Source organism: Nicotiana tomentosiformis, chromosome 5, assembly GCF_000390325.3.
Source record: "Nicotiana tomentosiformis chromosome 5, ASM39032v3, whole genome shotgun sequence".
NCBI lineage: Eukaryota > Viridiplantae > Streptophyta > Magnoliopsida > Solanales > Solanaceae > Nicotiana > Nicotiana tomentosiformis.
In genome coordinates this window covers 9150444-9167261 of record NC_090816.1, presented here as the reverse complement: position 1 = coordinate 9167261, position 16818 = coordinate 9150444, and the positions used below count along the sequence as shown (strand labels likewise).

General features: G+C 36.2%; 1 protein-coding gene across 1 annotated transcript; it reads left to right on the top strand.

Moving 5' to 3' along the window:
- Nucleotides 1-12885: 12885 nt before the first annotated feature.
- LOC104113277 (probable WRKY transcription factor 48) lies at nt 12886-15610 on the top strand. The gene is made up of 3 exons (XM_009623397.4): nt 12886-13384; nt 14429-14575; nt 14924-15610. Exons 1-3 carry the CDS (start codon nt 12975-12977, stop codon nt 15384-15386), a joined length of 1020 nt encoding a protein of 339 aa, XP_009621692.1. The 5' UTR covers nt 12886-12974; the 3' UTR covers nt 15387-15610.
- Nucleotides 15611-16818: the final 1208 nt, after the last annotated feature.

Here is a 16818-nt window from a genome sequence, read left to right as displayed (position 1 = left end):
GGGCACTAACCAGTTGCAGACAAACTAAACAATGGGTGAAGAACTCAAAAATCCTAGGAATAGTTGTGATTATTGAAGACTAGTAAAAATCTCAACTCCCTAGTGCTTCAGAGTTCACATGAGCCTCGAAATGGACTCCGAGCAGTGCTCGCACGGGAGGAAGGTGAACAAAATCCGGTGGCATTGGCTTTCAGCCGATCAAGAGCTCAATTTTAGAATAGTATAGAATAAGTGAGAGTGAGAGAATAGTTTCTAAGGTGATTCCAGTCTCTCCAAAGGGAAAATTGGGGAGGGGTTTATATAATAGCAAAATTAAACACACAAACAAGGAAAAACAGTCAATTAAACATAAAAAAAGGAAAGAATAGCATGCACAATCAATTAGAATCAATTTAAGAAGAATCAAGCAAACCCTAATTTGAAACGAAGAACAAAAATAGTAAAATATCTCACTGAATCGGACCCATTGGGCTTGGTAGTGAGTGTATCAGGTCAGAAACATAAAGATAATACAGAATCGGAGTTGAACGAACACCAGTGATTCAATTTCCATAAATAATTGAGTACTAAATGCTTGTAACGTTTAAGAGATGGTAAGTGTCTCCGTGTGTGCAAAAAAGGAAAGGAATCATGGAAGATTTCCATGTGATTATCGGATTGGGACTGAGATTTGAATGGGGCGGCTAGGGTTTGCAGAAGAGAGGAGAAGGTTCGAGATAGTATAGAGGCAGTTGGTTTGAGAAGAGTGGTCTTTAGGGTTTCAGGGGTTTGGTTAATTAAAAGGGGTGGGTAATCTTGGGCCGTTGATTTTGAGAGATCAACGGCCAGGATTAAGGAATATGCGAGGCGAGTCGTTAAATGGGTCGCGCCCGAGTTAATTGCAAAGGTCGTTTGGATTGGGCTTTGGGGATTATTGGGCTAAGGTATGGATGTTTGGCCATTAAATTGGTCCGGAATTGGCTCCAAATTTGGGCTACAAATTAAATACACGAAATTATTTAACTAAAAATAATTAATAAATAATAAATATTACTTATGCAATAAAATGATTGAAAATAATAACTTAACATTATAAAAAATATAAAAATTCTATTTTAGCATGAATAATGTAATAATTGTAATTTTGCATAACATATATGCTATTATTGTAAAATTATGTAAATAACTTAAAAATACAAATATAATTATATGAAATGAAGTACAAATATTATGAAACATATATGTGGATGCAAATGATAAATTAAGTCATCACAAAATAATTTAAAGAGGTAATTAATACATATTCAAGAAAATCAATTTTAAAGCTTCAAACATTATGAAAAATTATAGAAAATATTGGTGATGATGCATGAATGATATTTTAAAAGCATATAAAAATATGAGGGCAAAATTGGGTATCAACAGGTTTTGAGAGTAATGGAGGGCTTGATAAGTACTTCTTCTGGTCTCTCAGAGCCTACTAGCACTCTGGTGTCCATTCGAAATTATTTTTCTTTTTGAGCAGTGTGAAGAATCTATGATAGTTTTCCGACGATCGGGAAATGAACATGCTCAAAGCTGCTAATCTTCCTATAAGCCTTTGGACTTCTTTTATGTTCGACAATTGATCCGGGATATCCTCTATGACCTTGATTTTGTCGGGGTTTACCTCAATTCCCCTTTGTGAGACCAGAAATCCCAGAAACTTAGCAGAACTCACCCCGAACGTGCACTTCTCGGGATTAAGTTTCATGTTATGCTTCCTCAGGATGTCGAATGTTTCTTGCAAATGCTTATCGTAGTCACCTGCATTCAAAGACTTAACGAGCATACCGTCTATATAAACTTCCATAGTCTTTCCTATTTGCTTTTCAAATATCTTATTTACGAGCTGTTGATAAGTGGCTCCGGCATTTTTCAACCCGAAGGGCATCACATTGTAACAATATGTACCGAATTTTGTTATAAACGAAGTCTTTTCCTAATCTTCCGGGTTCATCTTGATGTGGTTGTACCCGAAATAAGCATTGAGGAAACTCATTAACTCGTGCCCGACTGTGGCATCAATCATTTGATTGATATTTGGCAGTGGGAACGAGTCTTTCGGGCATGCCTTATTACGGTCTTTATAGTCTACAGACATGCGAAATTTATTATTATTCTTCGGAACTACTACTACATTGGCTAGCCAGTCCGAATATCTTACCTCTCGGATCGAACCGATATTAAGCAAGCAGGTTACCTCTTCTTTGATGAATTTATTCCTGGCCTCGGCAATAGGGCATTTCGGGCGTTTCTTTTATCTTACCGGAGGTACGTTAGGATCCAAACTCAGCTGGTGCACGACTACTTCCGTCGAGATACCTGTAATATCCTCGTGCGACCATGCAAAACAATCGGCATTAAATTTAAGGAATTCAATAAAACCAGACCTGAGCTCCGGGTGCAGTCTTATCCCCAAATGGAAATTTCTTTCTAGGACTTCTTCGAACAATGCAACTTGCTCCAGTTCCTCCGACGTGGACTTTGTTGCGCCCGTCTATTTTGGAACTGGGAAATATCTCGGCACCTGATAATATTCTGACGACTCTGCTCCCGGGCTAACTTCTTCTAGCTCGGGAATAGGTGCCAGTTCCTGTAATTGCTATGTCGTATGCTCCTTCCCTTTGCTACTGGAAACCGAAATTGTATTCATCTCTCTTGCTGCCGGTAGATTACCTCTTATCTGCTTGATTCCTTCGGGTGTTGGAAACTTCAACAATTGATGATATGTCGAGGGTACAACTTTTATCTCGTGTAACCATGGCCTTCCCGGGATGATATTGTATCCCATGTCACCATCTACTACTTCGAAGAGAGTTGTTTTCATTACTCCTTCAGTGTTCATGAGCAGCAAAATCTCTCCCCGGGTCGTCACGCTCGTAAGGTTGAATCCAGCGAGGAGCTTTGTTGCCGGAATAATGCTTCCGGTGAGTTTAGCTTGCTCCAATACTCTCCATTGTATGGTATTAGCCGAACTTCCTGGATCTATTAGAACACGCTTAATCATAAAATCCAACACATTTAAAGAAATTACCAGTGCATCATTGAGTGGTAACAGCAATCCGTCTGCGTCCTCCTCTGTGAAAGTGATATCGTCTTCCCGGAGTCTTTTGCTATGAGTTATTGATACTTTCCTCTTTTTCGCTGCACAAAAATGTGACCCGGTTAATCTCATTCCCTCCGAAGATCATATTGATCGTTTGGCGTGGGGGTTCTTCTCCTGCTTTTGGAGGTTCCGCGTTGTGTCTGTTACGACCATAATTGTTCTTAGCTCGGTCACTCAAGAATTCACTGAGATGACCATTCTTCAATAGTATTGCCACCTCTTCCCGGAGGTGTCGGCAGTCCCCTGTTCGATGGTCGTTCATCCCATGGTATTCACACCATAAATTGGGATCCCTCTAGCTGGAATCAGATCTCATAGATCTCGGGAATCGTGCTTCTTTAATGTTTCTCATGGCTGACACCAACTCCACTATACTGACGTTGAAGTTATATTCCAATAACTTTGTGTAAGAAGGATCCCGAGACCCCGACGTCTCTTTATCCTAAAGTGATCTATTGTTTCGACAACGATCGGTCCCTCTGTCAACGGTGAACTTGTTTGTTGTACAAAAGTTTCTGCCGCGGCCTTCTGTCCACTCGTAAGGCAAAAACTGGCCCCTCGAAGTTCGTCTGTATGCGTCGTAGTCATCCGTTGATTTTTCTCTGCTCTTCTCCCGTCCCTTGGCCGATGATGTAGAACCGACCTGGTCATCTTCGATCCTTATCTTTGACTCGTACCGGTTGTAGACATATGCCCAAGTTATTACTTAAAACTCAAGCGGGCTCTCTTTCAGCTTCCGGGAAGCGTTTAAGCTTTTCAGATTCAATCCTTTGGTGAATGCTTCAGCTGCACATTCATCCGGGACAGCCGGGAGTAACATTCTTTCTTTCTGGAATCGGGTAACGAACTCTCATAATAATTCGGATTCTCCCTGTGCGATCCTGAATATGTCGGCCTTCCGGGCTTGTACTTTTCTAGCCCCGGCATGAGCCTTGATGAAAATATCCGTGAGCATCTCAAAGAAATCTATGAATGCTCGGGTAATAATGAATACCACATTAGAGCTCCCCTCGTGAGAGTTTCTCTAAATTTCTTTAACAACACAGATTCAATTTCGTGAGAAGCTAAATTATTTCCTTTTACCGTCGTTGTGTAGGTGGTAATATGCTCATGCAGTTGTGAAGTCTCGTCATACTTTGGCATTTCAGGCATTTTGAACCGCTTTGGGATTAGTTCTTGTGCCGCACTCAGTTTTTACGACAATTGAGTATACTTCTTCGAGTCCGGGTCTTTCAATACTGGTGGCGCACCCGGGATCTTATCTGTGCGGGCGTTTACTTCCCTCATAAACCGTAAAAGTTCATTCTTGAACGGGTCATTCTCGTTGTTGAGATTGGGTCTGTTCCCCCCAGCTCCGTCGGAGCCAACTTTACCCCTAGAAGTGTTGTTGTCAACTCTCTGCGTTATTTGATTTGCAGGAACACCGGGAGGAATTGGATCTCGTCTATTTGCATTATTCGAAGCCCCCGATAACGCCTGCTTCAGTTCCGTCATAATCTTATCATGTCGCGTGAGATGGCCTAGAATGATCGCTTGTTGCTCTTTCAGGACCCTCACCGTATCCACGACATGCTCCTTATCATCTTCATCGGGAGTTGTCTCCCGAACCTATCGAGGGTTCTGCATGTCATGCACTAGTGTGGCGTCATTTCCCTCATTGCGGGTGTCACTGATTGAATCCTCAAAATGAGGCTGATCTACTCGAATTTCAGGGTTATACATGTTGTTAACAGTGTTATCTGCCATTTTTTGTAATTTTTTCTAAGATAAAATAATCAAATCACGTTAGTAAAAAAGGCAAGGATCAATTTAATTGCACAACTGTCTAGGCCCCACGGTGGACACCAAACTGTTTACCCGTAAAATGGTACAGTTGAATTTATACGTGGTTTCTAGACAAGTGAACTAATTTGATCCTGAAATAATGCAATAATTGAATAAGTGTACAATACTTAGCCTTAAAATGTAGATGAAACAACAGAGATGACAGTTCCGGGAACAAGATTTCCGGGCACAGCAATGATGAGATCAAAAAGCGGCAAAGTAAGATTGTATTAAGTTTTGTATAGAATGTGATGTAAGTTTTGCCAGAAAATTCTTGTCCTTTAGAATGATAACTGGGCTCACTATTTATAGTTGTGTCTAGGGAATGAGGTCCTAGGATCGTGTCCTCCTTTAATGTCAATTATGAGAGTCATTGATGAAGATGTAACGGTGAATATAAATACCAAATTCTCTGTAACGGGCCGTCGCTCTTAATGCTGCAGAATATTCCTTATTAAATGCTACCGGGCGTAGAGCATTTAATACACCTTTATGAACGTTATCCCTTCCGGTGACAAGCGAAATGACTGTATTCGATTTTCGACCATCCCGTCTAGAATTCCACGTGTCTTTCTTTTAGGTGACCACTTGACATATCATATTTTACGCTATAGATATAAGTGTCTGATGTTTGGCATATTTCGATATGTGTTGATGTTACTTTACCCATATTTTAATCGCTTTTTGATGCTATTTGATCTTTAAAATGCCCAATATGGTTTAATTATTGGTTTTATGACTAATTGAGTTGTGTGTGGTGAATTAGGGTGTTTGGAGTGCAAAAATATGAAGAAAAGGTGCTCTAGCTAGAGGAAGAGAGATTGGATGCGTCGCATCCAATCTAGAAAAAGATCAGTTCGCGCACCCTTAGCAGTGAAGTCAGCCCATAGCATCCACCTTCGCAGGCAAAATTGAAATGGAGGACGAGGTGGATGCGTCGCATCCACCTTAGCATCAATCCCTGAAGCCGATTTGGACTAGGAATAGGAGAGCTTTGGCCCACGACTTTTGTACGCAATATATAAGCTAAAAACGCCTCTTTTAGGTTTTCTAACATATTGGGAAGAGGAAAAAAAAGCCAAAAAGCTGTGGAGGCCGGAATTCATCAAGTTTCTTCTTTCTCCCACCAAACTTAGTAATTTTTATGTTTCTTTGTATGATTTGTTGTTTGGCTACCATGTCTATATGGAGCTAAACTTCACGTTCTAGGGTTGTGGTTCTTTCATGACTATTGTTATTCGGATATTGATTTTGACTTCTTGATTTATCATATTAGTTTATTTATTCAATCTTGCGCTTAATTATTTAATTGCTTGATCACCAATTGAATACTATCTACGAATCTAGAATTGAACTCGAAAGTGAGAACTCTAGATTGCATATAGGATTGAGTAGAGCAAGTTCTTGAACTCGGGCATCGGGGAACGGATTCGTGGTTAGGATAGACATATACCTAATTGCCTTGCTTGGTTGATTTACAGGAATTATAAATGCGTTCTTGTTGATTCTAACTCCATAGACATATAGGCGTTAGGTTAGCTTGAATAGGCGAGTAAGAACTCGACAGATTCTTATGAGCAATATTAACCCTGTCAACCAATAAGCTAGATAAATTAGTCGGTCAATTCAATTGAAGAATACAATAGGATTGTTAGATAGCCCATAACCCTAGAACGTTTTCATTACATTGATATCATAAAAATCTGCTCTTTCTCTGTTCAAAGTTCATTATTTATATTTTTTTATTTAATTAGTTTAGAATAAAATATTTTTAGGTTTAATTCTTGTTTAGATAATTAGGATAGTCTAATTTAGTTAATAGTTAATCATAAGTCCTCGTGGGTTCGACATCCGACTTTTAGTCACTTTATTACTTGACGACCGCGTATACTTGCGTGAGTGTGTTTGGTCGCAACAAGTTTTTGGCGCCGTTGCCGGGGACTTAGAAATTTGCTATTTTTCTAGATTAGACATTTTTTTATCTATTACAAGTTTTTTTTCTTTTCTTTTTGTAAATATTTTATTTTTATAACTATTTGATTTTTCTCTTAGTGTGTTTCTATTTCTTTCACCATGACATCTGGGGATGAAATATATGGAGGTAAGGTTATTGATGAAGACTCTTGGTTGACGGAAGACTTATATGGCCCGTCATTTTGGGCTTGTCATGACCTGAACTCTTGGAAAGCTGAATTTGAATATGGGAGTAAGGGTTGGTATTGGGACGAATATTCTCGATTAAGGAAATATGCGGAACGACGTTGTCTTTTGACAATGTTGGTGAATGATTGGTCTAAGGAGAGAGATGATCTTGCACATAAAATTGATAATTTTGGCTTGGCTGTGCATAACTTGGATGAAAATTTGAATGAAAAGGTTGATGCGTGTAATGGCCAACAATTTAATGATGAGTTGTGTGAAGCTGAAAAAAATCTTCTAGACCAAATTGAGGAGCTAAAACGAGAATATCAATCATTAGACCATATTTTTCTTGAGGATGCCAATGTTGAGAAGAATGCTCTAGAGTCATATGAGGGAATAGATAACATTACTTTGGGAGACTTGAGTGTGTGTATATATGGGGATGTAAATAGTAATACAATTCTAGAGTTAGGGCGTATTGGTCCTCATTCCAATCATTTTTCCACATTGTGTTTAGATAGTAAGATAGTAATCAAGACATCTGAGCCTATGGGGGAGTCAAAGAGTGAGGATGAGAGTGCTTGTATTCTTGAATTTGTCATGCTAAAAAGCAAAAAATACATTCCTCATCTAAAGGCCGAGAAGTGTAGAGTGAAAAATTTATTACTTGGCCTGGTTATCATGGTAGCCCCACCACTGGAGCATAGCCGCAAACTGGATGCCATGTTAGAGGCTCAATTCATAAGTTTGAGGTGGGGGCAAAAAGTGGTTCACGTCATGCCGCTACGTTAAATCAGGCGCTTGTTGGGAGGCAACCCAGATTTACTGCTTTCTTTTATTTTTGTTTACTTTTTATTTTATTTTATTTTATTATTTTATAGTATTTATTTTTGTTTTGTAGGATTATGAGCATAGGAAGCAAAACCATTAGAAGAGTGCAAAAGCGAGCTAGATGGTGAGGACTAAGTGTGGGGTGCTCACACAAAGGACGATGTCTGGGAAAAGTCTGAGTACCTCGTGAGCCGCTATTGCTTCGGCCTTTGACTTACCAGGGAGTCTCGTTTACCCTCTTATTATTTATAATGTGCATTGAGGACATTGCAAAATTTTAAGTGTGGGGTGAGGAGATCGTTTGGAAGAGTTTCTATGCTATTTTAGCTTAGTTGTAGTACTCATTCTTAAGTGTAGTAGCTTTTGTGGAAAAAAAAAAAAAAAAAAAAAAAAAAAAAAAAAAAAAAAAAAAAAAAAAAAGCTTTTGTGAAAGAAAAAAAAAAAAAAAAATTAAAAAAAAAAAAACGAAAAAGTAGAAAAATTGGACTTTTCCCGACGATTGATCTCTTAGACAGTTTTCTTGAGGGATTAAAGTCTAAACAAAAATCCAAAATATATCTTTTAGCTTTCTTTAGGTAGTAATAATCCCCTGTGGTTTTTCTTTGTGCCTCGGTTCTTATCCATGGGATGTAGTTTGAACCGGGTAGTTTTTTCTTTCCGAGTAGATTAGGAATTTAGGGAATAAAAGGAGCAAGAATGATGAACCTAGGCGCCCTTGACTTGTTTGATAGTAACATATTTATACTTTCGCATGTGTAGTATCTTCTGTATGATTTGAATTTATTGATGATGCCTTGTTAAATTGGATAGCATGTTTTGTGGCGCCTATGTCTCGTTTACATGACTTATGTTCACCTTGTGTTTAATACTTAATATCTCGTGGCTCCGTGAATACTTGCATTGCTTGAGAGTCGGAATGTGATCGTCCTTAGTGAGTCATGTGCCATGTGTGGTGAGGTTTTTGTGTTGTCCATGTATTGTACTTGTGTCTAGAACTTGCCCGGTATGTGAGTTGAAGCGAAATTTTAGGTGATGCTCGGTTTGAAAAATAATTTTAGGCTTTCTTTGATCTTTTTGAGCTTATTGCTTATCACAAATAAAATCTATCCCTAGTTAACCCTTTTGAGCCTGTAGACCTTTTATTTGGTACCCACATTACAAGCCTATACCCTTTTTATTCTTAATTGACATTGTTTTGATCCTTTTACCTCTTAAAGCACTTTAATTGTTAGATGAGCGCTAAAAGAAGTAAGAAGGGACTAAGTGTGGGGTGACTTTTGAGTGGAACCAATGAAAGAAAGAAGGGTGCACTTATTTTGTAAAATAATACACCACTAGCGGAAATTAAAAGAAGAAAAAAAGAAGAGAAAAATCTGGAAAAAAAAAGAAAGAAAAATATAAATGAATAAATTGTTATCTTGTTCTTGCTAGTGGGTATGAATTAAAGTAGTGCTTAAAGAAAAAGGGACTGTTTTGGGGGTGATATTGTTTGTGAAATTGAAGTGGTGTTGAAGAATTTGCGCTTAAGTTATTTGATGATGTGTTAAAGTGCTTAGGAGGTTGAGTCACTATTCCTAAAATATATCCTACCTTTCCCTTAGCCCACATTACAACCATGAAAAAGTCCTAATTGATTTTAGATCGAGCGAGCTTACATTAGTAGAGATTTACATTAAGGGCAAGCATATGGTACCAATTGCATGCATGTGACTTCTCTGTGAGAGTGAGCGATTTTCTTTGATATATGTGAGTCATTAAAATATTTGATCATGAGATTCGAATGTGTGGATTGAACTCGCTCTCTTGTTCTTGTTGTGAGGGCACATGGTTTCACGAGGGATAGGTAACGTTATTAGACTTCTCTATGATGTTGGGTGTTCAAGCCATGAGTGCATAGTGACATTGAGTCGGTTTTTGAGGTTAGGATTGTTGTGAGCATGTTGTCTTTGTTCGAATATTTTTAAAGAATGGCATAAGTAAAGGGAAGTGTATGTGATGCATAGTCTAGAGCCTAATTGTTGCAAATAACCATGGTCATAGGTGCAGTGTGCTTTGAATGATAAGAGCTTAATTTTGTTTCGTCTACTATATGATGGTTTGTTCGAGGACGAACAAAGGTTTAAGTGTGGGGTAGTGATGTTTGGCATATTTCGATATGTGTTGATGTTACTTTACCCATATTTTAATCGCTTTTTGATGCTATTTGATCTTTAAAATGCCCAATATGGTTTAATTATTGGTTTTATGACTAATTGAGTTGTGTGTGGTGAATTAGGGTGTTTGGAGTGCAAAAATATGAAGAAAAGGTGCTCTAGCTAGAGGAAGAGAGATTGGATGCGTCGCATCCAATCTAGAAAAAGATCAGTTCGCGCACCCTTAGCAGTGAAGTCAGCCCATAGCATCCACCTTCGCAGGCAAAATTGAAATGGAGGACGAGGTGGATGCGTCGCATCCACCTTAGCATCAATCCCTGAAGCCGATTTGGACTAGGAATAGGAGAGCTTTGGCCCACGACTTTTGTACGCAATATATAAGCTAAAAACGCCTCTTTTAGGTTATCTAACATATTGGGAAGAGGAAAAAAGCCAAAAAGCTGTGGAGGCCGGAATTCATCAAGTTTCTTCTTTCTCCCACCAAACTTAGTAATTTTTATGTTTCTTTGTATGATTTGTTGTTTGGCTACCATGTCTATATGGAGCTAAACTTCACGTTCTAGGGTTGTGGTTCTTTCATGACTATTGTTATTCGGATATTGATTTTGACTTCTTGATTTATCATATTAGTTTATTTATTCAATCTTGCGCTTAATTATTTAATTGCTTGATCACCAATTGAATACTATCTACGAATCTAGAATTGAACTCGAAAGTGAGAACTCTAGATTGCATATAGGATTGAGTAGAGCAAGTTCTTGAACTCGGGCATCGGGGAACGGATTCGTGGTTAGGATAGACATATACCTAATTGCCTTGCTTGGTTGATTTACAGGAATTATAAATGCGTTCTTGTTGATTCTAACTCCATAGACATATAGGCGTTAGGTTAGCTTGAATAGGCGAGTAAGAACTCGACAGATTCTTATGAGCAATATTAACCCTGTCAACCAATAAGCTAGATAAATTAGTCGGTCAATTCAATTGAAGAATACAATAGGATTGTTAGATAGCCCATAACCCTAGAACGTTTTCATTACATTGATATCATAAAAATCTGCTCTTTCTCTGTTCAAAGTTCATTATTTATATTTTTTTTATTTAATTAGTTTAGAATAAAATATTTTTAGGTTTAATTCTTGTTTAGATAATTAGGATAGTCTAATTTAGTTAATAGTTAATCATAAGTCCTCGTGGGTTCGACATCCGACTTTTAGTCACTTTATTACTTGACGACCGCGTATACTTGCGTGAGTGTGTTTGGTCGCAACACACACTAAATATATTACTGCTCTGATTCCTTCAATGTTTGTTAAGTCACCAAATTATTACCAACTAGCAGAAAATCAACCAGTGTAGTTTCGCAGAGGATTACTTAATATTTACTTTATCATATCAAAGTAACTAAACTAATATTTACTTCAATTTTTCCTAAGGATCACAGAAATAATATTATGTTCATTATCGCCATGTCTCCTTCGTTTCCTCATAGTAATTTTTTGTGATACATCGACGCAGATGAGTGATGTTTTAGCAAGCAATGCTCTCCAGTTTCTGTTTTTTATTTTCAAGCCAAAAAGCGAGACATCTAATTAAGATTAAAAGAATTATATATATCCTATCACAATCTTTGGTGGTATAAGAAACTCGTCTAATTAATGATGGTGTACACTAGAGGACTAGATTATGCAATTACACAAGAGAGTGTCATTTCGTTGAACTAAGTAAAATAGAAAAGAAAAAGAACATACACTAATTTAAGTAACAAAAAAAAAACTAATTCAATTTATACTAACAGTTGTTTGATATAATAGAAAATATTTTCCTAAATTTTTTATGGGAATAAGTCATTTCTTTGTTGTGTTTGTTTGTCAAAAAATATTTTCAAAGAAAAATATCTTCCACTAAAAGAGTGAAAATAACCCTCTCATTATCTTTAACGATTATTTCAACTCTTAACTTTCATATCATTACTCCACCCAACAAGTAAAACGTTATTTGTAATTATTAATATAAAAACTCTTCATCAAAATTCTATCTAATTTTTTTTAATTATTATTATTATTATTATTATTATTATTATTATTATTATTATAGCTATGACGAAGAATGGGGAAGAACATCAGCTTGTTCCCCAAGAAAGAATTTTCCATTAAAAAAGTGGAAAAAGCAGAGGATTTAAGAACACACATGTCCCCTTTAATTTTCCCTCGAACATGTAAGCAAAGTCAGTTCACACTCCTCCGGTAACCGGTCAACAACAACGCGTAAGAAAGCGCCAACTATTTGGCTGTAGCGGTGGTCTTCTTCCCCGCATTATTTACAATAAAAAAGAAATGACATGTGCTATATATATATATATATATATATATATATATATATATATATATTCTAATTTATAGAGTAAATTTGTGTTTTTATGTCCGGAATAAGGAGTCGTGTGAAAGTACTTTATTTCTTAATATAGAATTTTTCGATGTGAAATTAAATTTAGTCGGATTTCAATATAAGTATCGCGAAATTTAAAGTAGGTCGTATACTTTCACTCATTCGTTGCAGTCTTCGTTACGAGCAAAATTATTTGTTAAGTAACATTTCACAGTTCGATGGTAAAAATAGTACTATCTGTTTTTACTCTCTACTAATACATTTTCATAATTTACTAAACTTCATACGCCAAGATTCACATTTAATTTAGTTTGGAGCACCGGCATTTTCCGGTCAAGTGTAAAAAACTACTTTCCCTTGGCTATCTTGGACCAACCTGTTTTCCCACACACAACTCCTTTAAAAAGTGTAACCAAAGGAAACATAAAAGTTCTCTTCACACTTGAAAAATAAGACTACACAGCTGAGAACCAAACACCAACATTTGAACAAGATTCTAGTCCATTATTATGGAGAAGGAAAATAAGCTAAAAGCAGAGACTTCATTGGAAAATCAGACGTTTTCAAATCAAATTCCAACTAGCTTTTCTTTACCAAACATCTTTGATATGTTGTATGAAACTGAAAAGGATTCTTTAGATACAATATTTGGTGCTCATCTTCTTGATTACTATAATACAACTACTACTCCTTCCATTTTTGATTTGCTCCAAACTCCATTGCAAACACCCTTATTAATACCACCTCAATCGTTGTTTACTTCAATATCTACCACTTCAACATTTCAAGAATCATCTCCGGTGACGCCCAATTCGCTGTCGATCTCTTCATCATCACTTGAAGCTGCCGATGATGATCAGCAGAGCAACACAGTAAAGCAAAAAAATGAAGAGCAAGATCAAGACAAGTATAAGAAACAGTAAGTTTAATAATTAAGTCTAAACTCTCCGTAACAGCCTCGTTTGCTCCGATATTTTTTGGCTGCTAAAGTGAGTTGCTGTTATAAGAAAACATATATTATAACATAATATAAAAATCAGTTCCAAAAAAACTTAGACTTTTATAGTGAATGATTGTTATATATACAAAGATGGTGTTATAAAGAGGTTTGACTGTATATACTTCTATGTCCCTTAAATATTTTATGTGAAACTTTTCTTTTTAATCTGTTCTAAAAAAGAGTTACACTTTTCTATTGCGGGTAGGAGGGTTGAGACCATTAATTAGAGAGTAATGTTTTAATTTCTTGTCTTATTTGAAAAGTCATTTCCTGAAATTAAAAGAAAATGTGTTCAAAAGGAAAATATTTTCAAAATATTTAACCTGTTTGGCCATAAAAAGAATTTCACTTTTTTTAAAGAATCAATGCTTGACCATGAAAATTTCAAATTTCACTTAAGTTGCATTTTGGAATTTTTTAAAAGTTTAAAAAATTTCAAAAATTTATTTTTCAAAATTTTCACTTCAAATCACTCACAAAAATTCAAAAACAGCTCCAAATTGTATTTTTTTTCCAAACACAACTCTAATTTTCAAATACCATTTTCGGTTGATTTTTTTTTTAAAAACTTTTTTACGAAATTTTACAATTCTTATGTCCAAAAATAAAATTGAAAACTGTGCTTTCGCTCCACACCAAGCACACCCTTAAAGAAAATGTAATTTTAAGTTTCTCATTGTACCCTTTATGAGATAATCTATAGCTACTAGATATGATTATGACATGTTTTATATGTGGAATTTTAAAGTCTTTCTTTGTTTTTAAATTCCATATCGAGTCAAATACGATTGCATGAAATTAGCAGAGAGTCACTACTTAGAAAACTAAATAGATAAATAAGTATATGCATCATCTGATAATGTAAATTGCTTTTTGAGTTTTTCAGTTTTAACAATTTCTTGTTTATTTTGAAGTTTTTCCCTAATTTGTGCAAAGTGTGATGTTTTTTCTTTGTTGGCTTAGGTTAAAACCTAAAAAGAAGAATGTCCAAAAGAGGCAAAGAGAGCCAAGATTTGCATTCATGACCAAGAGTGAAATTGATCATTTGGATGATGGTTACAGATGGAGGAAATACGGCCAAAAAGCAGTGAAAAACAACCCCTTCCCAAGGTATATATGTTTAAAAAGTGATACATTTTTATATTTGGAATTTCGTTAACTATATGACATGGAGGGAGTATAATTAAAATGTAGCTAGGTTAATTCTTCTACCGTCCGTTTAAACTAAAACAGACTGGCAGATGCATATTTCATGTATAATATGTGCATATCAGTATATATATACCGATTAGAAAAAATAAACTGCGAACCCAGCCGGCTACTTGTGTAAAGATCACTATAACTTATCTTAATGGGAAATTTTTCTTTCTCGATTTTGAAAATCTTCCTTTTTCCTTTCTTCAAGTAGTCCATTCTTTGTTAAAATTTAAATGTGGGATGCATAAATTACTTATGCAGGAGCTATTATCGTTGTACAACTGCATCATGTGGTGTAAAAAAGAGAGTGGAAAGATCAATCAAAGATACTTCAATAGTTGTTACAACTTATGAAGGTACTCACACACATCCATGTCCCATGACGCTGCGCGGTAGCACCGGCGTTCTGCCGCGAACCACCGCCTACTACGGTGGCGCCATTGGTGGTGGTAATGGTGGAGGAGGAACTTGTAGTAATTCCTCTTTGTCTATCCCACAACTTCAATATTATCAAGAACAGGAGCAGCAAACAGTACTCCATTTCCCTACTACAACTTCACATTTAAATAACTTTACCGTTGGTTATACTTCTTTATTTTCGACTAATTCACTCGAAGAAAGAAGGTTCTCGCCCTCCCCTTATTCTTCCTCTTTGACCGGAGACGATGGGCTTCTTCATGATATGGTGTCATCACAGATAAGAAGAGATACTAAAGAAGAGTAGGAAAAGAGAGGCTTAATTTCTTTTTATAATTCGTATCTTATTTCTTGCACGGTTAATTAATTAGAAACTTTTTTCGGATATCGTACAACGACTAGCTAGTTTAGTTAGCTTATAGTTAACCTTAATTAGCAAGTTCATATATAAATGGTGATATTCTTTCATGTTGTAGAATTCTTTCAATGTACTTAAATAGTTTAATTCAAGGATTTTGGACGTTCTTTGCAGTTTGTATATACAGTTATTCCTAATTTTAGCTCTCACATTAATCTTGTTTAATTTATATGTACTCTTCTTGAGTTGCATGCATGTGGCTCTGTAAATCAACAATGAAAACTTGGACACAGATATATGGGGCCTCGACCTCTTCCCCCCCCCCCCCCCCCCCCACTATACAATTTTTTATTTTATTCTATTAGGATCCCTTAGTTTGTTAGTAATGTTAGATAGGTTCTTAATTCTCTTTATACTGTGATAAAGTGAATACTATAAGGACATCTTGATGAGTAAAACCTATTTTTTCCCATCTTTTACTTGGTTGTCGTAGTTGTTGTTGTTATACTTTCAAAAACCATAGTTGCACTGAAATCACATCGGCTCATATGCCAAAATCTTTGACCTTACCAAATGTCGGCAATATATTTGTTTTCCTTTTTCTCTTCAAAATCACTTATTTATACCTTACAATTTGTGAGAGTATGAAGAAAAGATTAGAAGGAAATAGGATGAGAAAACGAAAAATTAGAAACAAATTTTTCTGAAGGAAAGCTACTTTTAGCCGCTCTTTGTATAAATGCTGCTTTAATTTATAGGTTTCAGCATATCTTCCTTCTTCTGTTTTTTCAAATGACAAATAAATTTTTTTGATACATAATAGAGCACTACTTTAACTCCTGTAATTTAGGGAACAACATAAAATTTCGAGGAGAATGTTAAAATTGCGGAAAAAATCATAAATTAATTTGAATTTATACCATTGTTCATTGTAAATTTGATCAGAAACAATAAATAATTGGAAACAAAGTTAGACATAACTAAATTTGGGTCAGGGTTGGGAAGTGGGGCTCCCGTAAGGGTGGCAAGTGGGACGGGTCCGGTCCTAAGTGAGCTTCGCGGATCCGGTCCTAAGTGGGCCGGTCCTATGCGGTCCGGTCCTAAACGGTCCCGGGCTTCGCAGGCTTATTGCTGGAATCGGCTCGGGACCGGGACCACGAACTAATAGTCCCGGGTTAAGTGGGCAGGTCCCGAGCCTAAGTGGGCCTAAACGGGCCCAAGCGGGCCCAACAGAAACTTTCTATTTTTAATATTTTTTTTATAGAAGTTAGAAAAAAAAATAGTAATAAAGATATATAAGCTATATTCGATTTATATACTATATGTATATATATATATATATATGTATATATATAGTATAGTATAGTATATATATAAGCTT

What these genes read in the sequence shown, in the direction of transcription:
- LOC104113277 (XM_009623397.4), top strand. Translation starts at nt 12,975, where the DNA reads ATGGAGAAGGAAAATAAGCTAAAAGCAGAGACTTCATTGGAAAATCAG. An exon ending in CAAGACAAGTATAAGAAACA is followed by an intron (nt 13,385 to 14,428) that starts GTAAGTTTAATA and finishes TTGTTGGCTTAG; the next exon opens with GTTAAAACCTAAAAAGAAGA. An exon ending in AAAAACAACCCCTTCCCAAG is followed by an intron (nt 14,576 to 14,923) that starts GTATATATGTTT and finishes TTACTTATGCAG; the next exon opens with GAGCTATTATCGTTGTACAA.